General features: G+C 37.7%; 1 protein-coding gene across 4 annotated transcripts; it reads left to right on the top strand.

Moving 5' to 3' along the window:
* The first annotated feature begins 215 nt into the window (after positions 1-215).
* On the top strand, positions 216-25,396 carry LOC131792771 (trafficking protein particle complex subunit 11). Of its 4 annotated transcripts, XM_066162890.1 has the most exons (36): positions 287-519; positions 1,599-1,768; positions 2,328-2,398; positions 2,871-2,985; positions 3,971-4,043; positions 4,671-4,697; positions 5,011-5,084; positions 5,666-5,762; positions 6,578-6,711; positions 7,278-7,338; positions 7,767-7,847; positions 8,563-8,650; positions 8,942-9,021; positions 9,337-9,415; positions 9,983-10,037; positions 10,312-10,392; positions 11,010-11,074; positions 11,625-11,686; positions 12,015-12,150; positions 12,440-12,512; positions 13,293-13,350; positions 13,899-14,033; positions 14,419-14,597; positions 14,924-15,049; positions 15,251-15,294; positions 15,710-15,804; positions 16,736-16,795; positions 17,194-17,259; positions 17,749-17,814; positions 18,500-18,607; positions 19,342-19,393; positions 20,015-20,126; positions 20,537-20,628; positions 21,458-21,591; positions 21,808-21,975; positions 22,774-25,396. In XM_066162890.1, exons 1-36 carry the CDS (start codon positions 319-321, stop codon positions 22,816-22,818), a joined length of 3,363 nt encoding a protein of 1,120 aa, XP_066018987.1. In that variant the 5' UTR covers positions 287-318; the 3' UTR covers positions 22,819-25,396. The 4 variants fall into 4 exon arrangements, 1 of the variants encoding a protein (XP_066018987.1); XR_010716787.1 differs by lacking the exons at positions 21,808-21,975; positions 22,774-25,396 and having other exon boundaries at positions 246-519; positions 20,015-20,161; positions 21,458-21,476; XR_010716789.1 differs by lacking the exons at positions 19,342-19,393; positions 21,458-21,591; positions 21,808-21,975; positions 22,774-25,396 and having other exon boundaries at positions 216-519; positions 20,015-20,161.
* The last annotated feature ends 104 nt before the right edge of the window (positions 25,397-25,500 follow it).

Genomic DNA, 25,500 nt, shown 5'->3' with positions numbered 1-25,500 from the left:
CAACACCTGAAATATTTGAAAGGAAGCGCCAGTGCCTGAAAGCACCAGAGATTTTGGTGAAATAACTTAAAACGTTGGCGAAACGACCTAAGACGTTTTTATAGCAACAGCTGGTCGTTAAAGAAACGACCCCCAAGCAAAACGGTCGCAATTCCCCGATGTAGATCAGACTTAACCGCTGATAGCCATTCACTCGTGGAAAGCGGAAGGAACCACTACTACTAAAAAAATCTGCGTCTAATGAAGTCGATATTTCCGATCCAGTCACTACCGGTCGACGTTCCAGCCGGCCAGGTTACATTTCTAGCCTAAACAATAATGGCGGCTGCCAGCGAGTTTCCGACAGAACTCGCGACCCGTCCTTTGGGCCTCACAGCTCTTATGGGACTTGATATTAATCAGAAACCTTTGCACAAAGCTATCTGGGAGTCTTTTTCTGTGAACAGGCATCCTGAGAGAGTTCCACTATCCTTCAGACTTCTACCAATTGATCACGAATTTCCCAAAGCAAAATCAAAGGTGAGCTTTCCTATCGCTTTTAAGTGTAGTCACTCTTAAATCCTTTGATTACGTGAAATTCTTCTTATTTTGGTTACATTTAAGCTCTTTCAGAATAGTTTATTTAGTATACTTTTCCCAATACATTTCCTAAGGTGCTGACGGGGAGAATTTGTTAAGCAATCAAGAACTGTAGTTGGTGATCATTTCCTGTATTCTCATGACCTTAGCTTAAGGTTTGAATCTGGGGTTGTATAGCAAAGAGAAATTAGATGCTAAAGGATTAAATGGACACTATTTTTGTACAGCAAGGGGTGTCTTTCTTTATAAAGAAAGTTCTACGAGTGATTTCCACAAAATCATTTAGAAGAGTTTATCACAAATCAATCATACTCCTGGGTTTTTTTCCCAAGGAAGCATTCTCTTGCTTCTTTGAGTTCTGACTTTCTTAAACCTTTTACTCCAAAGATTTCCTTAGTAATTCTCTGTACTGTCTGGTGTACAATTCTTAGGATGTTAGTTCAGAAAATCTGGAATTGGATCAACTAATAATCCTCTAATTTATTTTTTTCCTTTTTTCTCATCACTTGTTTGCTTGATTTTGCATTGAAATTTTAAAAGTAAGTTCTGTCTCCGTCACTCATGGGATTTGAAGTGTTAACCCTTTAACTCCTAAGATCTGATTGTTAATTCTCCCCTCCAGCTGCTACAAATTTCCTTGTAAATTAGTTATAAGAACTTGATGCTAGATCAAGATAGTATCTTCTACCTGATAAATTTGAATATTCTCATTACCTGTTTGCTGAATAATGTTTGGATATCATAGGGAAAAGTTTCATGTTAATCACTTCTGGGAGTTAAAGGTTTAAGTGAACCTTTATCTTTGTCGGTGTGCATGGAGCCTCAGTAACATTTTCCATAAGTGAGGGCAGATACTGCTATTAGTGGGGTCACTACCATTGAAAATCTTAGCAGATAACCAATTAGTAATGTAAGACCTCTCACAGAAACAGTATGGCCTCCTGTAACCAGAGTTATTGAGACCTCTGCTTATGCAAGTATATGCTGGCTTTTTATCACTGAGTCTTGTTTCCTTGTAGCGTTCTACCTATGAGTGGTACATACCAAAGGGTATCTTGAAGACAAAATGGATGCACAAACATCTTTATCTCTCTCCTGCTGTGGTGGTCATGTTTTATGAGTTGGATTGGGATGACGTTCAGTGGAAAGACAGGCAAACTGAATGTGCTTCAAAACTAGAAAGAGTCAGGTAATAACAAGAGAGTGAGAATTTTATCTTACTCCTCTATAACAGTGAACCTTAATCAGCACTAATGACATGACTGAAAATTATTAATAAGTATTATGAAAAGTGTAGTTCGATTTTTAGGCAAGAGGGTTCCATTGTATGTGTTGATTTTTACGACATTGTACAACTCAAAAACTTAATTCCGTGCTCTCTGACAGATAAACACACAGAATAATATGTAAATACTAACATGTATATTTGAGCAGAAAACAATTGTTTAATTAACAAAAGAAAATGACTTTTGTCCAATCATCAGCTTAATTAACAATTACTGTGATTTAGAGTGCAATTCAAATAACAACCATCAAATAAGTTTGTCATAACAACAGTAAGTGCTCCTGACACTCTGGAAACCTCCTTCTCTACCAAGCGACAATCAGATACTTGTAAGTTATAATAAGAACATTACAAAACTCATCAACTCATCAAATGCAAAAAAAAATACCCAGTACAATGAATAATTTTGGATGCTATAACTTCAATCCTACACATTTAAAGCAATCTTTTAATTTCTGAACAGGACCAGCCTTCAAGACCAGAACACTAAGGTTGCTGTGGTTCTTATCCAAAAGAATGCTCCTCTTCCTCCAGGTAAACATCAGTAAATACATAGAAGTCAAAAGATGATGTTATTAAGTAGAGAGTTTTAGATCCATGTTTAGTGTTTTCATGCTAACGTCAAACCATAAGTGACTGCCAGGTCTATCCTATAAATCTGCCAGAGGCATTATGATGTTATTTACATGTCATTTATTGAGCTAGGCATGGGCTGGAAAATGGAGAAAAACTGTGCCCAAGGTCTTGAGTATGGCCCAAGACTGGTGTCTGTAATCAAGGTCAAGGGCACAGTTTCTTCCCACATCGAAAAACATGATTGTAAAACTGTATTTTAACAAGCTGGACCAGTTACTGGGGTACAATTAGCGAATCAGAGTCAAGAATTTAAGATTCCAGCCTGTTGACATGCTTCAGAAAAAAAAAATGTTATTTCATGTTAGTTCCTGTATCCAAGGATTTGAGTACCCTTCATGGAGGAAATTTATGCTTTTATAATGAATCACAGGTGATGATTTACAAGCACTAGAGAGGGCAGCAACACTGTGCAGTGCATGTGACCTGTCAGCCAAATCATTGTTTGTCCTTCCACATACAGATCACTTGATTGGCTACACAATTAGGTATTTGTACAAAATTTATCATTTTAGATTGATTTTGATGAGATTGGTTTTCATTGAGTTTGTAGTTGAATGTAAAAGCCCAACTTTTGTCAAATATAAGAAAAGATTTATTTAGTAAGAGTTTCATATTTTTTCTATCATATTTTATTCTAGCTGATCAAGAAAAGTTACAAAACAGGACACAATAAAGACTTAGTTAGTTAGAATTATTTGGAAAAAGTGACAGTGAAGTAGAAAGAAATTGAAAAGCTTTTACATGAGTAAGCCTCAGACTCTATTAACCCTTTAACTCAGTCTCAAGATTTCATTAGTAATTCTCTTTACTGTCTGCCATACAATTCATGTGATGTTTGTGTGGAGAATTTGGAATTGGATCAACCAATAATCCTCCACTGGATATTTTTTTCTTTATTCTCATTACTTGTCTGCTTGATATTGTACTGATGTGTAAGGAGAAATTTTGTCTTGGTCACTAGTGGGACTTAAAGGGTTAACTAACTTTAGACTCACTACAAGTTGTTTAGTTACTTACATGGGATGAGAATGTTTTAAAAATAAGGGAATATCTATCAGAAAATCAGATGTTATCAGCATTTATCAAGACTTTCCCAAGAGAGTTAACAGCCCCTCTATTGATTTGTGTTTTCATCTGATTAACCCTTAAACTCCCAGATCAAATTTGTAATTCTCCTTACTGTCAACCATACAATTCTTATAATATTAGTTTGGAGAATTTTTTATCAGATCAACTAATTATCCCCAAATTGATATTTTCTTTATTCTCATCTCTAATCTAGTTGATATTGTATTGATATTGTAAGGAGAAATTCTGTCTTGGTCACTCATGGGAGTGAAACAGTTGAATGATCATACTACAAGTTATCGTAGTCATTCATGGGACATGAAATTCATGCAGCTTCAAAATAAAAAAGGAACAGGTTTGAAACTTATGAGATAAGTATTTCTTCTTCTTCTTTTTTTTAAGGCTGGAGAATGCTTTTTATGATTTAGCACAGAGTTATTACCATGGAGAATGTAGGAGAGTTAAAGCCCACAAGGTGAGGTTGCAATTCTGGAAATTTGAGGGAGTAGGGAGAAGGTCAGGTTATTAAAATCCCAGCCAGGAGGAAACAACAAGCCTGTATTTGCTTCATTCTGCAGTGAATGGTCCTTGTCTAAAATTTATTTTCAACTGTCACTGTCTACATCGTCTTGTACATAGATGATACGTAGATGGATGACACAGATTGAAGATGAGGCCACAGTCTCTGAGTGTCTTGAATTGAATTTTCAACTAGTCAGTAAAAGGGGAAAAGATAGCGTTCTGGTTAGCTTTTTGGACTCTTTTGGTTTAACTGCCTTAGTTCGACATAAATTCATGCTAAAGCCATTGGGTTTTTCAGTAGGACACTCCCCTTGTACTAAGTAAATTTCTCTTCTCAGATCAAGAACAGAAAAGTATCAGTAACCTAAACTGTCTGTTGGAAAATGTGCCAAAATTCTGGGTCATATACATGCCTGTATAACTTGCCTGGTAGCGCAATGTAATGTTTCTATAGATTACCTTTTCACTAGCCAGAATTACCATCAAAATAATTTTATGTTGTAGCACAAAAAGTAAAATTTTATCAATATACGGAATGAAGAGACACTTATTATGTTTTCATGCTCTTTATGATCATTAGGAATTTCTTAACAAAGGAACTCATCTGGTGAGAACTTCAATTTGCAAAAATGATCTTTGTATGTCAATAATTTGATGTGATGGATTCTACTCAAACTACAGAACTACATTTAGTTAAAGGCTGAGGGAAAGAGTTACCAAGAATTCTGAGCAGAAAAAGCTTGTTGATGTCAGCTTTGAAGGGTGTTACTTTGAAATGTTTCTCATTCGGTGTCTTTTTTTTGCTACCCTCTTATATATATATATATATTCCACCAAAGACATCACTGACCACATTTTGCTTTGCAAATGGCCTCAACAATTCACAAATCTCTTATTTTGCTTCTCTACTGCTGTTGTAGCTATTGTTGGTGCGACACCAATTCAAGGTTGCCTTTTTCAATGAGCTAAGACAAGACCCTCACTCTGCTATCAAGTAAGTTCGTCAGTATTTATTTTTTTATTGATCTTACAATGACAACAATTAGTTGGCCAAAAGGTAGATCTCAGTGTTTCCCTTTTTTTTGGTTAAGGGGTCAGGAAGGAAAAGGAACTTTCAGGGCTGTATTAGCCAACTTTCTGTTAAGAGACTTTTTTGAGAAAAGAAAATATAAAGAGGAAAAGTAGAAATGAAAATTTTGAAAAGGACACCTTGTGAGAATATTAAACAATATACTTTCAGCTGATAGCAATGCTTGTCTCTGAAATGATCAGCAACTAGTGTAGGATTTTCACAAGGTATCTCAAGGTTTAGAACTAGGACAGTGGAGGAGAAGGAGCAAATTTTTTTTTTATGAAAGAAAATGACAGAGAGTTAAAAGTTGTTCTGCCTTGCCACATGACAGCTAAAGACAGTTTACAAAATTGGCAACTCCTGCCACAGATTTCTTCCCCCAATATTTTCAGTCTTCCTGCCTTGGAGATCTCTCAACATAAACTCCCAAGTTAGTTACATTTGCATATTAACATACCAGACATCAGCTGATTGATATAAGACTTTTTAATTTTTAACCCCAGGCACTACAGGCAAGCATACAGTCTTCTTGGAGAAATCAAGACAACTGACATGAACATACTAGAGATCAAAGTTGTTGCTGGATTTATTAATTACAAGGTTTGTGTTTTTTCATATTTTAGAACTCTAGTCAATATATATTTGGTGTATACCATTGTAATAATAGTTACATAAAAGTAATGATGTGAAGAAGACATTGTACATCTTGGATGAGTTAAAGACATGATCTCTTATCACGTAATTTTACATTTTTGGGATTATGTACTCCTTTTGTCAAATATGCAAGGTAAATTTTTCACCAGATACCTTAATTGTGCCGTTAAATCAAAAGATCTCCATCTGTAATTCTAAGTCTGAGGTGTACAGTCAAGTCGCTCTTAAGTGGGCACTTTAGGGAGGTGGCCATTTAATAAGTTTATTTTAGAAAAATATAATCAGAAAGTTATGAGTGAACTATGGTACAGTACTTACTGGTAGTTATTAATTCTTGAAATCAGTTTACCCACTTAACCATCCAATTTCATTTCAGAATGAAACTACATCATAGAAAGTGTCACTTACAACGTTGATGAAATATTCCTTATTTCTCTCTGATTTTATAACAAACCTGTCGGTGACTGCTTATGAGAAACACAGTACCAAAAATGTGTCCAACATTTTTTAATATGGTCACTTACAGGAGTGTTTTGGAAACAGTGACAAACAGAAACAAAATGGTTATTGGCAGAGTGGTCACAAAAAAACCAAATATCTTTGAAAACATTTGATGCTAAATTTAGATTCAGTGGAATTTAAATGTCCTATGGGACCAATATATCTGGTGATTTATATCCCTCCTACAACATATATTACAGACTTTTGAGTTATCCTGACAACCAAACAGTATTAATCAATTTTTATTAATTGTCTCACAGATTTGCCGTTTAAGTTTCCAAGCATCAGCCCCATTAGATGCCATATCACAATTCAGAAAGCATGTGGATTTGTTTAAGGAAAAGGTTGGCTGCCCTGACTTAGCCTTTGAACACTCAGCCTGGCTCTCCAAACAGTGAGTATTTTTTCTGTTTAGCCTCCTCACTCTTAACTGGAAGGTCTGCATTCAGTTTATTTTTTGGGCACTTACATATGTACAGCTAAAGTACCTCCCTCCACCCCAGAGTTGAAATAAGTATCGGCCAATTATGAAGGGAATTTGATAAAAATGCTGAGAGGTGGGGGTAGGGGGTAATCTACCAGACCTATATGTAGCATCAAATCCAGAGAGAGAACTTTTAGTCTCTTTATGCTACAGAAACCATGATAAGCTTTGATGTGGTGAGTCCTCTTTGGTTTGTGTTCTAGAAGGTTTTTGCTTTCAAAGAAACCCAAGCTGTGACCAGGATCTAACAACTCTTGTTTCTTAACAACATTAGATCAAGAACAGGTCAAGTTTAAGTGAAAATTTTTAACTGAACCTTTCAACGTAATGGAACTGAAATGATGAAAACAGGAGACTTTTAAATAATTCGTTAGTCAGTTCAATGATGAATAATTGTCAAATTTAATACAACATGCTGTATGGTAGGGAATTGTAGAGGCTTAATCAATAACAAACTATGTGAAAAATTAATACAGGTTCAGTTTATTTGGAGAACTGTTTGATGAAGCCATCAGAAATGGTTTAACCGCCTTACAGGTAACAATGTAGAAGATCTGTGTTGGCATATTGGTTTAATGAATGAAATATTTATTTATTAAATCTACAAACAACAATACATCTGTAAGAAGAGAAAGAAATTCTTACTAATTATGTTACTAAGTATTCTGAATTGGTATTTAGAATAAAGAAAAAATTGTCTCCCATTATGCTATATCTCTTATGATAATTGTATGCAATATAATGGAGTGTTTTTCTGTTTTAAAGGTACTTTTTTGTCATCTCTTAACAATCATGAAGATCTTTTCTCCCCTAATTAAATTTTGGCTATAAACAGAGAGAGGCACCTTAATAAATAGGATTGATGTAAATGTGGCCAAACAAATCTGGTCTAGTGACTGATTAGAGTGTCCAAATCAGTCATACTCTCAGATTCTGGTAAAGACTTAACTGTTACTTTATCACAGACTCAACACCCAGGATTTTACTATCAACAAGCAGCAAACAATGCCATTGTCAGGAGACAGCTTTGCCAGGGCTTGTGTCATGTAAGTAAAATTATTATCATGCCAGAGGACTGCTGAGAAAGATCTGAAGGAACAGTGACAGACACAAACTCAAAGGAGCAATATTTTTCTTATTGAAAATGACCATTTTTTTTATCATTAGTTGAAACTTACCAATATAAATTTGAAGACTAGAACTGTCTGACGTAGGTAATTTTGAAGTACAAATTATTTCTGAAGAACTTTTCCTGGAGGGCCTTACTCAGATAAATTGGGCTACATACTTGTGCACATGAGTGGATATAGCTACAATGGAGGTCAAAGCTTGTTCGGACAGTTATCAAAAACATATCCTATATCCCAACATATTACAAAAGGCCATCTTTTGCCAATTCAGCTGTGTACACAGAACTCCCCCCCTCTAACAATGTTGGTAAAGCCTAAGTTTAGGCACTACATCCTGGTAACAAAGCACACAAAATTTGAAATTGTTTTGTGGAGGGGTAGGGAAGGTTTTGATATAAGTAATATTGCCTTAGACTTTAAACCACTCTTGTAGTGTGGGATAATGTTGAATGTAAACTAGTGGCAAGAAAGAGTCATAGATTCCCTTCAGAGTACACCTAACCAAAAACTAATTAACTACCACTCAAAAGGGTCATTTGTTTTTTGTATGTAATTAACTGTTATAGTTCATTGAGTCTGATGAGTTACTTTTTAGTTAATACATTGGAATCTGTTATTAATTCGTCTCTAGACTACCACTCCACTTACTATGAATCCCTTAGAAAATGCTGGAAATCTCGACTTCTATGGTCAGAGACCTTGGAGACAAGGTTTTCAAGGTAACTGCAAATATATAATTTTTTCCTCAGGCAGTGTTTTTTAGAGTAAGTACAAAAGGTGTTGAGACACTCAGTAAGTTTCCTTTGCAAACCATGTACTGGTTGAAAAGCTTAGTGTTAGAATTTTGTTCCATTTGATAAGAGAAAACTTTTCGTGTATTAAAAACACTCTGTCAGAAGAAAAATCTTAAAACTTTTTTTCGAGCTTATTTGAAACTTGATGTGTTGAGATGCAATACTTTCCTTTAATTTGTAGAACTGCTGGGTTCATTTGACTTAATATATTTGTAGGAACAGAACCACCAGATGCAGGAATAGAGAAGGCTGGAATTATAGCCTTGCAGTCCCAAGAAATCCAAGTGGACCATTCTGTAAGTGTACTGTATTGTTTGGCAGACTTTCATTTCAAGAAAATTAAGATCAGATAAATGTCAGGGAGACGTCATGGTGACAAATTAAGTTTAAATGCAAGGTTAATATGACTGTAAATTTTTGGTTGTGCACAATTGCATCAATGAGCTTTCTAGCCAAACCAAAGCAATTATGAATTTGAAATCCCAATTGCCAGTATTACATAATACCTTGTTAGCAAATACTCTTACCATCAATCTCTTTATTTATGCTAACCTACTTTGTATATTTGGTTGAGGTACTTAGAATATTGGCTCCTTTTTTTTTTCTCCCAGTGGGTTATCATTCCCCTTCTCAGTAGTGCAGTGGCTCAGTTTAAAAAGTACAAATCACCCAGGATGAAGAGATACCTGAGTAAGTTCTCTCTTTTTTTAATTTAACCCTTTAAACCTTAAGAGTGACCAGCATCAAATTTCTCCCCACAATATCAGCCCTGAATCACATGTTAAGGTCATGAGAATAAAAGAAATGATCACCAACCAAAGAGGCTTTTGATTGGTGAACAAAATCTCCTTGTCAGCACCTTAGGAAATGTATAAAGAACAGTATGGAGAATATATAGACTGATTTTAGAGTGTAAAGGGTTAAGAACTTAGCAAGATGCAACTAAAAGCTTTTGTTTCTTCATGACAATGTACATGTAGTGCTTTTAAAAGTTTTTTTTATTAAATTTACGAAGCAGAGTGATATAGTGTACATAGTCGAGGTCTATTGGCTTTTCTTATCTAATTATCAATATGACAATAATATGCAATAAGAGTACTTGATAAAACATATGGATACAACTGTACGTTGAATAGTAGTTACAATGATGATTAATATTGCATATGGATAACTGGGCAAGCTAATCATTTTCTACTGTATGCTCTGAAGTTCTTTCATGTTCACGTTAACAGCAAGCCTTTTTTGTTAATTCTGCAGTGGTTCAGATGGGTGAGGAGTATTACCACGCTAGAGATTACAGTAAAGCCTTATTGTGAGTGTAGCATAAGAGAATGTTTCAGTTTAGAATCAGTAGTGATCAAGTATTGTACCACAGGCAGGCCAGGCCGTTTGAAGCGTCTTCCTACGAAATTACTTTCGGCCGGAGGCCGTTGCGTGAAAGTAATTTCGTGAAAAGACGCTGACATACCACAAAATGAGTTGATTAATATTCCATTTAACTTTATTGAGGAATTCAGACCAAAATGTAATTTAGATATGCATTTTTTAGGGCTTTATTCATAACCCTCGTAGATTTCTTCTTTAAGGTTGTTGGGAAAAGTCACCTGGGATTACCGCAGAGAAAAATGGTGGTCACTTCTTACGTCAGTTTTAATCACATCACTGAGGTACTGTTGTTTTGTAGTAAGTGAGACAAGATTTGTACTCTCCAGCTCTTGTTTCTGAGAACTCAACATGTAAACATTTTCAGTTGAAATAATCTGAATTTACTTGGTTTTGCTTTACCTTGCTTTGTAATTGGTCTTGAAAACACGCGCCACCCTCTCAACCAATCAGGTGTAAAATTGAAACCAATGGCGCATTGGTAACGCGCGTTTTCCCGCGCTTCAGGCAGCTTACTTGTTTCCTCTGTAAGTTATAACTTGTGATATTTATCTTCACTGTGATTGGTTGTTGGGTTTACCTTGGTTGTGGTTGGCAACACGTTATTGGAAAGCCCTCAAGCGTGAGAATCAGGGATACTACGTCGAGGTTGGTGGAAGTTTGGCTCATTTACGACACGGACACAGCCAACTCGGACAGACGGAATAATTCCACGTCTGTTCAGTTGGACTGCTACAATGCCAAAAATCTAAGTTTGTCTTCTTGTTTAACGTCAAATTATTGCCAAGAGGTTGTTTATGAATAGTAATTTTAGTGTAAAACGTTCAAAACAGTTTTTCTCAACTTCAAGTTTTAGATTTATTTATTCGTATATCCTTAGTCTTCTTAACTCTTGTTGCAGGTGTGCGTACTTGGTTGGCAATGTGGAGGAATATATCACCCTTTCGCTTGAATTGACGGGAAGATGTATCCTTGAAAATGCTGCCTATCATTTGAATAACTGAACGTAGTATTTTTTTCTGGGTGAAGTGATTCTTTCGGGTAGAGTTATTTTCAATGCAAAGTGATCTGGGATTGCATTGGTGTAACGTAGCTTCGTTATGTTATTGGTCAAGAAAACTCGCGCCATTTTCTCAACCAATCAGATGCAAAACTAAAACCAACCACGACTTGGTCTTCCGCGTTTTCCCGCGCTTCAGGCAGGGTGCCTGTTTTTGCTTTGAGTTCCTATTGGTTCTTCATGCTAGTCACTCTTATGGGTTAAAGGGTTAAATTGGTTTCCAAGTCAGGTGGAGAGGCTGAAAAGTGCCTTCAAAACGCAAGGTATTCTTGGGCAACCAACTAGTAAGGTTGCAAAATTTGGGAATTTTAGGATAATATTGACATTTGTAGTTGTATAAAGCGGTACAGATTTTGCCTAAGTCAAATTCACTGCGGTGTAATACGTTAGTAAAACATCTTACCCAATATTTGTTATTGTATTAGTGGTAAAGTCCTTGATTCAAGAAAACATCAGATGTTGAAAATTCACCTGAAGAGAAAACAAGATGTCAGACTAATCTTATTCACGTCATGTCGGTAAGGACTTACTGCCAATGGTCGTTTAAAGAGGATTTATGGAGGAACTTTTATTGTAGAACGAGTTTACGCTGATTCTTTCTGTTTTTGTCATCTACGACCCTGACACTGGTGATTTAGACATGGAAAGCACGCGCGCGGCTGAACGCGAGTTAAAAACGCGGGAGAGTTTCCTTGCCCGCATGGCTGGTCTTTCGCGCGTGGATAACTCGCTTTTTGTCGAGCGCTACTATTACAGGATGAGCATGTTACGAAAGACAACTGAATTCTTATCACTGTATCACTGTATCATGTTTCATTTCTAATTTTTCATTGGAATTACAAACAGAATGAATGTCCTGAGCCCGAGCCAGGCTGTGACTTTGAAGCAGTGGAAGAAGCTAAAGAGCTGTGGAAAACACTTAAAGTGACACCACAGGCACCCCAAGTATTTACCATACAGATGGAACAAATAGCACCATTTGGTAAGAAAATGTCAACTCTACTGTGTATTTTTTTTTCACAGTTTACAGAGGCGGAAACTGAATTTAGCTGTAGAAACTCCTAAATTCAATTTCCAAATACAGCAACCAAAATCTTGTAGGGTAGAAAAAAACTCTTCTTTAATACCCTTTAAAACCAAGACTTGATAAAGAGACTGGTAAAATTTTTAAGTTCAAAATATTAATGAATGAATGAATTTATTTTATTTGTTTTATGCAAAGTGTGATATTGTAATATTTCCTGTTGTTTTCAATTTTGTTCTTCCTTCAGTGGAATGCAAAGCAGTCTTTGATTCAGTTTCAACAACAGCAGATTCTACCATCCTTCTTCAAATCTACTTAAGGTTTGTAATGTCTTCTTAGAGTCGCTTAATCCAATACAGCTTTCACCCTTAACTCTCAAGCTCTTATTAATTCTCCAAACCAATGACAGATTTTTCTTTTGATGGTGAGTCACGAGAATTTCGTTTTATACGTGACAAACAGATTCCATGATGCCGTGTGTCTGTTCATTAACAGATCACAGACGACGCTAAAATGCTGGAAAGAACCAAAAGTGATACATTTTGACGTCATCTGTAATTTATTATTGAACAGACGCACCGTAACATGTCGTTTCTTTCTTGAATATCCCTTAATGGATCATTTTCTTAATTCTCGTAAACTGTCTTCGTTAAAAATTATCAAAGTATGGAGAATGTAAGTTCTGATTACTCATGGGAATGATATGGTTAAGAGGAAGCTTTTAAGAGACCACAACCTGGGTTCAAAACTGTCAGCACTGAAGTTATTTAGCTCTATTATGCATGGTGACGATTCGGTTATTCATTGAGAGCGCTTTTCGATTGAGTGTTGTACAGCAACCTAAAATAACCTCAACGGCAACTCAGGATAAAGGAAAATATCACGAGAAGCTTACGAAAACTCAGCGTACAAACAAACTGCCATAAAGAGCGGGAAAAGGCGGGAGATTGGCAGAGATAGTGGCTCGAATTTTCAAGACCGATCTTTGACCGTAACGAAGAAAAACTGATGTAGTCCCGGATTACCATTGACAATCAATTGAAAGTTGCTCTAAATAAAGGTCTAAACACTTGTTATTGTTGTGTGTTGTTATATTTCAGGGTTTCTTGCCCATTTCCCATCCGATTCTCGAAGATTGCCGTTTTCTTTAGCAATCAGGTAAGTTAAAATATTCCTACATACGTTAGGCTAGTGTTACGTTGTTTCGCCAAAATATGAAAGCACAGTTTAGTCTCAAGCTTACAATAGCAAGGTAACTACCACAGCTAACCGGAACGAAGGTCGACCATAAAATGCACCGAGGAGAACCGACATCAAACAACTGTGTACAACAGTAAGTGTAGGAAACGCGGATAATAAAGGCATGATTGGTTTGGTTTTGCATATGGCGTTGAGCTGATGTCTTATTGTCTATGATCTTGAAGGCGTCAAAAGTGAAATGTAATCATTTGTGGTCACTTCGGGTGTGAATCGCAACATTTCGACTGCATACTGCCAGTCTTCTTCAGGCGATGAGGTCGACCGAGTACGCGTCACTAATATGCTCTTGTGCTTAGCTGTGATTGAAATTTCACGGCTGTGATTGCATGCTTGGAACAGGCTAATCTCGTGTCTGTCTGCCTGTAATCATGCCATGACATTCTGGAAGCTAATTTGGTTGCATTTTCTACTGGCCTGACTCAATTTTCTTTTATCTTTTATCTTAGTTTTATAACCAACAGTGTGTTGTGGAGACTGGGTCCGCTCAAGGGGAGGGTGGATTGTATCTTCTTCCAGCAAAGACCAAAGTCATACCATTTCAACTAGTGCCCCAGCCTGAGGATGTTGGAAAACTACTTCAGGTAAAAAATTACTGAAATACTTCCCCATACGAGTCTTCGCACTCATCAATAATTTATTTGTATGAAATGATAATGTTGCAGTCAGCTGACGAGACTAGTAGCCAAAAGAGGAAAAGCTAATGATCTTTTACTAGAAACTATCTTTAGAGTATTGCTGCCAGTCCAAAGTAAGATTGCCCCCCTCCCCCCGCTTCCCCGCACTTTATCATTCCTAGGTGTAGAGTAAAGAATTTTTGCCCAAGAACATTACTCAGTGATCCAAACCAGGGCTCAAACCCAGATCTCTCGGTAGTGTCACCGTCAAAGTTTGACAGAAAACTTTTTTCCGGAGGAGACTGCTTTAAAAGAGACTTCAGATTTAAGCTTTCTTCGTTGTGGTTCCTAGGTCACCTCCGTTGCTTTGGAGTTGGGGTCTCGTGAGTCTCGGTGTGCTGCACTGGTGTGGAGTGGCTGGGGAGGGGAGACTGGTAACCAAAACCTCCCTTTTGTGTCATATGGTTTAAAATCCGCCAGCAAGGAGGATCAGTTTGACTGGGATGAGTTAAAGGTCATCTCGAAAATCAAGTAAGTCATGCATGTTTTCCATTGAATCTTAAGCTACGGAGTGGAGTTTATAGTAACAATTATTAACAGACGCAGAGGTAAATTATTGTTTCAGTTTGTACCACACAAACTGAATGACTAGTGAGCCAAAACATTTTTAACGTATCTACCTCCGAGCTAGCCAATCAGTGCACGTAAAAACGGTATCCACGTGAATGGTAATTGCTTACAGGTTTGAATCACATGGTATTGAGAGTTCTTAGTAATTAGTCAAATGAATAATTACGACCCCAACAAGGTGGAATTTATTGTTGATATCAGTTCCCTTCGCGAACTCTTTACGCCAGAATTGAACCGCGCAAGCCTAGAGTTAATATCACACTGAAGCACGAACCACCCGCCCTCGTAAACGAGCTGTATGGACTTCAGCTGGTTGTTGAGAGTTTGGAAGATACACCGCTGAAAGACCTCAGGTATGCCTTTTCAGTGTGTTTTTATTTAAGTGTTAAACAAGAACGTGAACCAGTTCCCTCCTCTCTTACCGTCCATTTTTTATTTGAAGTAGTGTTTTCGCAACATGTCTTTGCCTTTCTCACATTTTCGCGCTTTTTTCGGTTTCCGTGAACCTAAGTCCTCTTTCAAGCGTTACAACAACAATATATGCCTTTTTTTAGAGTATGGCTTGGATTTCAGGACGAGCAGGAATCTCCCGAAAGAGGTGAGTGTTTTAAAACAACAATGTCTTCCCAAATGTTATATTGTCATATGTCAATAAAGATATTCAATTCGAGAGAGCCTGGGTATTTTCCTACGTCGGAAGATTATAGCGTTAAAGCGCTTTTTGCTTGAGCGCCGTAAGCCAAAACCGCAGGAATCACAACAGCCAATCAGAAGAAAGGAAAATAACTTTAAGAGCCAATTAGAGTTCAAGGTAAAACCGAAGTTTTACATCTGATTGGTGGAGAGAGAGGCGCTAGTTTTCTGGACCAATCACACAGCGAAGTTAGGCAAACCCAATGTAATCTTGGTTTACTTTCAACACTTAGTTGAAAATTGCTCCAAATTGCATTCATAATCTGACCGATCAATATGTTTTGTTCAAAATGTCGAGTTTCTTTTAATTGTATTTCCAGGCGCTTTGATTTACTCAGAAGTACCCGCAGCAGATCAGGCTGAGAGAGATGCAACGAACTTTTTGGAATTTACTGTGGATGGAAAGACTGATAAGGTATGAGAGGTTGTATAAAGGATGATACATAGGCGTGCATGGCTACGAATTGTATCTTCGACCCTTGCGTCTCTACCTTTAACCAAGAAGCTATGCATTTCAGAGTGAAATTTGATTCGCGACACGTGAGTTGCTTTAGATTTGTGAACGGAAAACTTTGATGGTGGTGGTGAATTTATTGGTGTGTTCACATTGTGAACCTTATGACACGCTGAACTTTAATCCTTGTAGACGTTTTGGTGTGTAGTATGGCTGTGTATTTTTACGACGTTGTCGTATTTTGACAACCGATTCAAATTGAAAACCAAGGAATGAAAATACTCAGCGATGCCATACACCAAAACTTCTGATAGGTTATTCGTTATCCAACTGATTTATTTATACGAAGATGTCGTCCATTCTTTTCTCCAATGAATCAACTCACGTAAGCATAGCCAACCATAGCCAACCATAGCCGACATTGCTGATCCTAACAGTATGCAGGACGCGTGTCATATTTGCACTTCGTAATGGGCCTTGTTCATCATGGAGTCTCTGCGGCTCAGTGGTAGAGCATCGGAGCGCGGAATCCGAAGATCTGAGGTTCGATTCCTCATGAGCACTCAGAAGTTTTTCTTTGTCTCACGCTCATGACAAGAAGAAAAGATCTTTCTCATTTTCTCTACTGAGCTTAAAAATAATTTCATACCCTACATCCTATTTACAATATTTTTTTTTCTGCCGCACAAAGTAACTAACTGTCGAAATAACCGTACAATATCGCAGGATATTTTTACTCGATGCGCCCATTGATTCTTTTTCATACTCTACTTAGTGCTTTTGGATACTTCGTTTGTCTAGTGTGCAGGAAAATTAGGCTTTAGCACCAATGAACCGTCGTAGTTCACGTCTTGCATATTGTCAATGTGTCCCTTTCGTCTTTTCTTCCTAGATCGAGAGGTCGTACTTCGTCAAATGCTCTCAAGTGGGATCGCGGACTGTAACAGCAAAGGTATAATACCTAAGTAAGCTGTAATTGCACCTTTAATCACAAATATTTGGGCGTCTGTTTAGAGAACTCAAGTCATATTTTCGTGCTATACGTAGCCTGCAGAAGAGGCGCAACATTTTTGCGTTTTTAAAGCGAACGAGGATAAGCAAGAGGGGAGGAGTGCGTCATTTTTCTCCCGTCTCTCCCTCCTACGTCACTTCCGCTTGCCTCCGTTCACCCTATTGTGCATGTTCTGTTGGCTATGAGTTCCGTTCAATACGTAGTTGAAAGATCTCTATACAATACCTTTAGATACGCAATATTTTTCTTTGTTCTTAATCTCTAAGGATCAAGTTTCAAGTTAAGATATCTTACATTCTTTAAAAAGATTCCAATTTTCTTGTTTTGTTTTTATGCAGATTATTTATACAGTAGATGTCCAAGTAGAACCAAATTCGTCGCCAATCACTTGTACTTGTTCCAAGGTGAGATCACTCTTTTGTGTCTTAAAGAAAGATAAAGCTACCTCTCAGTATTCTAATCCACAGGACTAAACAAATTTGCAAGCGCCGCGTAAATTTCCACATTTAATTTTAATCCTCGTTCGCTTTTTAATGTTGTTGTATTTGTGAATGTAAGTTGCACTTGTAACATGGAGCGCTTTTCGATTGACTGTCGTAAGACCATAACCAAAGTAATCACAACGGCCAATCAGAAGACAGGAGAATACCTTAAAGAGTCAATGAGAACTGAAAGTAAAAACAACAATACCCAAAGGGCGGGAAAACATGGCTTTATTATTGCATCTGATTGGTTGAGAAAGTGGCGCGAGTCTTCTGGACTAATCACAGAACACAAGTAATCTCAGATTTCATTCGACACTCACTTAAAAAATCCTCTACCTGGTGAATATAAAATCACGACGTCTTTTTGCTTTCTTCTTTCTCTACTGTCCTGATTTATACCCGCCCTAGGAGGAAAGTGTTGTTATCAAGACTGTTATGCCATTTGAAATCTCTTTGTCTCTGACAAATCTCAAGGTAAGGGAAAGTAGGCAATATTTTTTACGATGTAATTTTACGTCTCTTGGAATCGATCAAACTTGCGCTTTTGGCTATCTGTGCAAACGTGCTCTCGCTCTTGTCTCAAATTTCTTTCTTACTCTGAAAGTTACGGCATATATTAATACATTTATAAATCCGTCAAAATTTTTTTATCGTGGTATAACTCTGCGAATATAAACCTGGTCTGGACCAACACGCCTCTGAATTAGGGTACTGTTGTTGGAATTGTTGATTAGCGTCAAGGCAACGCCGCAGTAAACGATGGTTTAAAAATGAATTTCGCAAATGGCTGAATGTGTTTACCATTTCTTACAGCGCTACACGTCAACCGTAGCATAACCTAAGGAAGCCGTGTAGAATTCCATTGGGGTTTCCGTACACAGACCACGCAAATTTGGTTGATATCACGTTGGAGTTTTGCCAAAGACGGCTAATAAATGTACAAAGATTTTATACGCACGTGCCGATCTGCCAATTTGATCTTTTGTTTTGTAACGCCCTCATTGTGGTCGTCATGGTTTGCTTTGAGTCCATATTTACAGGGAACTAAAATTAATTGCATTTTCGTTTTTTTAATTCTTTTTTCTTTTGGGGAGGGGGGGGGACGTGTACACCACAGCAATTTAATGAGCCTAAATCATTGATTTGCGTTTATTCTCAGTTGGAGAGACTGGATCAGCTGTTCGAAGAAGAACCATTCCTCTTATTAGCTGGTATCAAATGCACCTCACCTTGGCCTGTTACCATGGTCACCACTACATTGAATATGGTGAGGTTGTAAACAATACAATTTATGTTCGCAAAAACTGGGTTTGTCTTCTTTAAGAAAATATAATCGAGAAGATAACAAGTCGATGAAGCAGGAGAGCATATGCAGCCTTTCCTCTCCCCTTTCTCCCCCCCCACGCCCCCCCCACGAATCACGATGGGAATGTAAGCCAGTGCATAGATATACACTTTAACCTAAGTGCGTGATTTCCCCCGCCGGAACTTTGCAATTTAACTCACTGAAGAAAAAGCAGTCTGAGCAATTCAAGCTTTATCGGGGATTGACGGGGAACCTATATCTTCTAGAGAAATTTGAGGAGGCGAGCGTGGCCTAGTGGTTAGGGCGCTGCACTTGTAAGCCGGAGGTCCCGGGTTCAAGTCCTCCTCCCTGCCACTGGATGGATTTGTCTTCGGTGGCCCCGAATTCAACTCCTGCACGCTTTGTAAATAGCCAACTGGTCTGGCTCCTATCAGTTAGGGTTTTTAATGAGTTTCTGTTCATTTACGATGTTTGTTTCCTTATTTACAGTGTCCCCAATTAGCACAGCAGTGCTAAATACACTGACACTTAAATAAAGTTATTATTTATTATTATTATTATTATTATTATTATTATTATTATTATTATTATTATTATTATTATTATTATTAGAATAGTCGGGTGCTACTTTCAACTATGGTAGAAATAACAAGCAGACATTCTGGACAACTGTTTGTTTGTTTGTTTGATTTCAGTCTCCTGAAGTGAATATTGTGGGTGAAGAGATGGGATCGCAGCTGCAAGGGAGTAAGGATTGCATGTCTGTGCATTACGAGAATAACCGATCTGAATTAGTTAAGGATGCGTCTACTTGCACTGCCGTCCCAAAAAATCCGTGAGATTGTCGTTGTTACAGAGTATCGGGCTTCTTTTTAACTAATCGCCAAACATTTGGGGAAACTAGACAAGGTTGACCGATTTTTTGGGCCAACTGAGGTAGGGGGAAATCTGCAGGGGAATACGATGGGAATTTTCCTGAGGGGCTTCAAGGCTTTCAAGGCCCCCTCCTCATACTACACAAGGTTGAGCGATTGTGTAGACCAATGGAGAGAGAGGGGGGAAATCTACGTGGGAATACGAGGAGAATTTTGTTGAGGCGTTTTCAAGGCCCCTCTTCATTTAAAACAATGACCAACGGAGGAAGGGGGTAAGAATTTGCATGGGAATAGGAGGTGGATTTTGTTGACGGGTTTTCAAGGCCCCACTTAGTGAAAACATACAGCTTTGCGATTTGTGCCTCTATATGCAAATTGCGGGTTTCAAGATTTCTCGTGAAAATTTGGCAATTATTCCCAACTTGCTAGCTGTTAAATCTTTACAGGATACTTTGTCTCTTTCTCCTTCTAACGTCATGTATGGTGGTCCCAGTCTCTTTGCAACAGGGTGAAAGTGCGTCGGAATGCTACTGCTTAGCTGTTAAAGAGGGTGTCAGTAAAATGAAGGTCGTGAACATTGGAAGTCTTGCCCTCCAGTGGAGACGGTAAGTCCGTGATTACACTCGAGGGACTAAGAAAAGTGAGATAAATATTGAGACAATTTTCAATGGAGTACCCAATGTAATACCGAGCTGCATTCAAAATTTGGTCCGCCTTCCTTTGCTCTGTGATTGGACAAGGAAAGTTGCGCAACTGTCTCAACCAATCATGAAATGCAGAGTTTAAACCAATAGCGACTTGGCCCACCTGCGTTTTCCCGCGCTTCAGGCAGTTTGCTTGTTTTTTCTTCGTGTTCTCATTTGTTCTGATGTGCCGATTTTATTACTTTGGTTTTTGGTTTTTGCCAACACTCGGTAGACCCACTGATGCCTTTTCAACTGAACCTTATTTAGGAGAATATGTCCCAATCCTTTCGTTGCTTGATTTAATCATTTTAAATTTTTTAATTCTCCAGAACTTCTGCGGCTGATAAGTTTCCAGTTGTGGTGACAGAGCTCACTTTCCCCTCTGTAACAGTAGAGAGTGTTCCTTTTGCGATACAGGCAGGTACGTATCCAGCAATGTTATTCATACGGCAATATGCCAAGCGTCAAAATCAAACTATATACGAAAGGGTCTTTTCATGCTTCTCGCTGTTGACCTGATAATATCGTGCAGCTTTTGTAGAGGCATCGTCGTCCAAATGTGACTGGGAGAACAAAATTGAGTGGTACTCAAAATTTAATAAAATTGCGGGCAAATTAGCATAAACACGATGAAGTCGATAAGGTTGTGCAAAAGCACTCTTCCCGCGCTTTTTACAGGGTTTCAAATTGTTCGAGAGATGGGTAACAAACGCGGGAAAGTTAGTTCTAAAACCTTACACGCACTAGGAGAAGCTACTCATAAAAAAACGTGGTTAAACTCAGTGTTAATAAATGTATAGAGGGGGTACGTTTTTTGACATAATTTGGTGTTGCGTCGGTTGGGGTATTGCACAATAGTTGTTTTATCAACAAAGTTAATAAAAGAAATTAGTCCCTGTAAAGAGTTTCTCAAGCGGACCTCTCGAGCGTCAGCCCTACGTCGATACTTCAGCTGTAGAAATCCTTTACGGTGGCCAATTTACATTATCATTTCAGTTGATAAAACCAAATTATCTTTGAATATATGTATTTGGTAATGAATAGAAAAGGAAAGGCGGTAAATTCTAAGCTCCGTAATAAAATAAAGAAAGATATTTTTCCTTCTTGTCACAAGCGTGGGACAAAGAAAAAGTAGAGCTTGCCATTCGAGAGCGGAATTCGAAGTTCTGGGGCTCTAATCCTCATGGAGACACGCCCTCGTTACAAGACCAAAGGAAAAAAATGTATTTATTGTACCGTTTTTTTATCAGATTTGCCTGCATACGGCTGTGTACAGACTCCACTTTTCGTAAGCTATCTCGTCCGCAATAGAACGCTTCAAGTCCAGGAAGTCGAAGTCACAGTGGAGCCAAGTGACGCCTTTATGTATTCAGGTCATAAACAGGTTAGTTCAGCTTACTTGCTACACGTAAAACATGTCTCATCCGAGGGGGTTTGGTGAAATAATATACTTGAAGAAGTATATTATTGGCTACTGCGCTGTGATTGGCCAATCAAACTCCCAATATCCTTTGCCATTTATCTACGAGAAACGTGGGCGGAATTTGCCAGAAGCCAACGCAACTTGGTGAATAGTTTTAACGATGAATTTCTTTTCCAGATTCAATTTCGTCTGCTGCCAACTGGCGATCACAGGCTCAAGTTCAGTTTGTACCCTCTTTACGCCGGGTTTTTGACTCTTCCCAAGCTGCATTTCAAACTGCCTCGCTTTCAGGTTAGCTGGGATGAACATACGCAGAAATTGGTTCCGACCAATGTTTTTATAAAGGTAAGAAACTTTTTTTATGTCCAAAACGTGAAAAAATGCAATTATTTTGCAACGCGTTGGCAGAACATCGGATAACGGTCAACTTGGTTTGTTATATTTGTTAACACAATTATCGTTTTAATTCGGTTCACTAAATTAATTATAAATTATTCAAGTTTTTGATTACCGTAACGTTAATGATTCTAATCGCCACACTGGCTTCTCCCTGAAAGGCTGTATCCTTTAACCCTTTCACTCCCAAGATATTTTTATTAACTCTCCTTACTGTCTGTCTTACGATTCTTTAGATGTTAGTTCGGAGAATTTGTCATTGGATCAACTGATAATCCCCTAATTGCTAATTTTTTTATTCGCATAACTTGTCTGCTTTATATTGTTTTGATATTGTAAGGAGAAATTCTGTCTTAAGTCACTTATGAGGACTTCCTGACTTGAAAGTGGATGTGAATTCTCAGGCCTGGTGGCCGTATTTGCAACACCTTTACGGCCCTGAAACGAAAAAACAAAACAAACAACAGCGTGGACCGACTGTCTGAACAAATTACACATATCAAAAAATTTATTAGTTATCAGTTTTAAAAGTTAGCACGTAGGGTAACCTTACGAAAACAGGTCCAGAAGTTTTTAGTACAACTAGCGACTGGAATACCGGTGATTAGTCATAAAATGGATTAGTCACAAGTTTTAAAAGTTAGCATGTAGGATATCTATGCAAAATCAGTTATAGAGGTTTTTACCATAATTAGCAACTGGAAATCCAGTGGAAAACTCATTTATAACGTGTCTGTTATCACGCAGCCTCGAGGCCGGGAATTGGAATCAGAGAAGAAGCCTGGTTACTAGTACTAAAGATAGCTAATGGAACAGTGGAGACTGGAGGCAAACTTTCCAGTTATAGTCACAATAGGATTTTAAGCAGTAAAGTGATGCAGCGGAGGTTTGAACCGCTGTAAACTGACAGCCACCTGAAGGAAATTATTTAGTGGGGGCTTTTATCCACTGGCTGGTGAATTGCAGGATGTTTAAGGCCAAACAACTCTGTGGTTAACAGATACGCTTATGTGTTTTTGCGCGCATGTGGCATTGATATCACGTAGAATTTGGAGCAAAACCAATGCAATCTTGGATTAAAAATTTCCCTCTGAGTTCAAGATTTCTTTCGCGTGGTCGTTGACGTGAGCCAAGCCTGAATCAATTATCACACAGAGAAATCAAAAGCGAATGATTTAACTGTTTGGTTGAACTTCTAAATTGAACTCGTTCAAAACTTGACAACGAAACAGGCTCATGATTTTTTTAGACACCTGGACAGTATGAGGCTACGTAGTTGCGTAGCCAATCAGATTGCAGCATTTGTGAATTTCTACTGATATGGGATTTATGATATTTCTGTGAATTTATAGCTTATACCGTCGATTCTTAAAGAAGTTACTGTTCCTTAGCAAGGAAATTGTAAAAGTCAACATAGTCTTAGTCATGTAAACTTAACTGGAAATAATGGAAAAAAAACAACATCAACAAAACGAACGGGCAATACAAAAATGTTCAAACAACGATGAATGACTCAAATTAATGGCAGCAGCCATATTTCATATTGAAATTTAGGAAATAAAAAAATAATGTTATGTTGCTATGTTTACCTATTACTTAAAGGATCTATAACACAAGAACAACCCATAAATCTTTCAAGGGGATCGGGGAAATCGAAATGTAAAACATGTCAGAGCTTCCAAATGTCTCTTTTCTGACGAAAGATGAGAGTTATGTAAATCTGCTTAGTTTATAATAGTCCTAGAGTACATTTTATAAATAATTGAGATACTACAAGCCCTAATTGGTAAAAAAAACTTTCGTTATTGTATGAGTATCCTTACAGATAATTGAAACTTAGTCTTTTGTTTTTGAGCTTTTTTTTTTTAAATAATAACTCTATGTTAGCGTGTAAAGTGGTATGTTGCTCACACCAATCAGATCACCGCAGTAGGGTATGTATCTCGCACCAATCGGATTGCCGCATTAAGTTATGTATCTCGCACCAATCATATGTCACAGCAATTGGATATCTTTTACCTATCATAGTGTTTGAGTATTGTTTTCTTGCAAATGATTTCACAGAATCAGGGGCCGTGCACAAAGAATGACGTTAACGTGAAATTTTGGGCTTATTTGTTGATTGTTATGGTTGTGACCTTCGTTTTAGCCTCGTCTATTGAGGTCGAGATTTATCGGGATATGAAAGGTTCGTATTTAACCTTATTGTAATATTTTCAAGTTAAAACGTGTTTATACCGCTTCTTTTCCAACAACGCACATGTCAAACAACTTACATTCCATCATGTACTATGAAAACAACGTCCAAAGTCCAATCAGAACATACCGAGTCATTGCAATACATGAACATCAGGCAATTTTTCAGCTGCTTGATTTGTGTTCCACTAATCAAATTCCATTTTGCCACATTAGACTTCGCTCCACCAGGTGCCATTTCCAGGTAAACAACCTGCTTTTTCTCCAAACCAAATGCTACTGATAGTGAATTTGCCACACAATTCTCCCACGCATTGACTTTTTCTACGAATAAAATTCGCTTTGGCTTTAAATTCGACTTAACCCATCGCTTGTTAATTTCTTGTAAACAACCTGCATTTTATCACGTTTTTCACACAGGCGACAAAGTCCAGATAGGCAACAACTAATCAAGGATCCCTCTTTGAAATATTATCCTTTTCTTTCGTTCAGTATATATTCACTCATGCAAGATCGCAATATATTTTTGGTTAGGGTCTATTGGAGATACAACGTAGTTAGATTACGTGGAATTATATTTTTGAGGCGACTAACTGGAGACGAATAATTTTGATTTTCTCTCTGTTAGAGCAACGGTTGTAAGCGTAGTCTCTTTCGCAACAATTATTTGGTTTCGTCACGCAACGGGTTCACTCTCCAACTGGAATACAGGGTGTTGTGTGACGAGGCTAAACAACGACTGCGAAGGAGACTACAGTGAGCGTGGCACCGATGCATTTAATTTTTGCTCGGAAGTATTTAGACAATAGAGACAATAAATTACAAAATACCTGTGGGTGTTTGGATAAATAAGGTTTGTTTTCGTTCTCTTAAAGTGAAGTAATGCGATTTTTTCGTTCTTTTGAAAGTTATGAAAATATTAGGACACATAGTGACCCATCTCAACCTACCCAGCTAAAAAACTAACTTTTGCATGCCAGGCATGCCTATGTTTAGTTTATTTTATTAAAGGATAGATCGCACTTTCTATCGGTAATAACCCACTTGGGATGTCGAAAGGTTTGTAAATCGTCACCTCCAGCTCGTGATTTACAGACTGCTCTCGTGTCGTCCCAAAATCTGTCGTGGCAGTCTATAGCTGAAATATCTTATATATCGAAAAGAAAAGTGTCAAGTAAATAAACCTAATGAATACTTTTGTGTTCAGTAACTTGGTGTCACTCGAGGTTGATGTTAAATTATTAATTGAATTAAGCAAATGAGAGGGTAATTTAGTAT

Source organism: Pocillopora verrucosa, chromosome 2, assembly GCF_036669915.1.
Source record: "Pocillopora verrucosa isolate sample1 chromosome 2, ASM3666991v2, whole genome shotgun sequence".
NCBI lineage: Eukaryota > Metazoa > Cnidaria > Anthozoa > Scleractinia > Pocilloporidae > Pocillopora > Pocillopora verrucosa.
The sequence above is the reverse complement of the archived record's forward strand: the minus strand, read 5'-3'. Positions and strand labels throughout refer to the sequence as shown.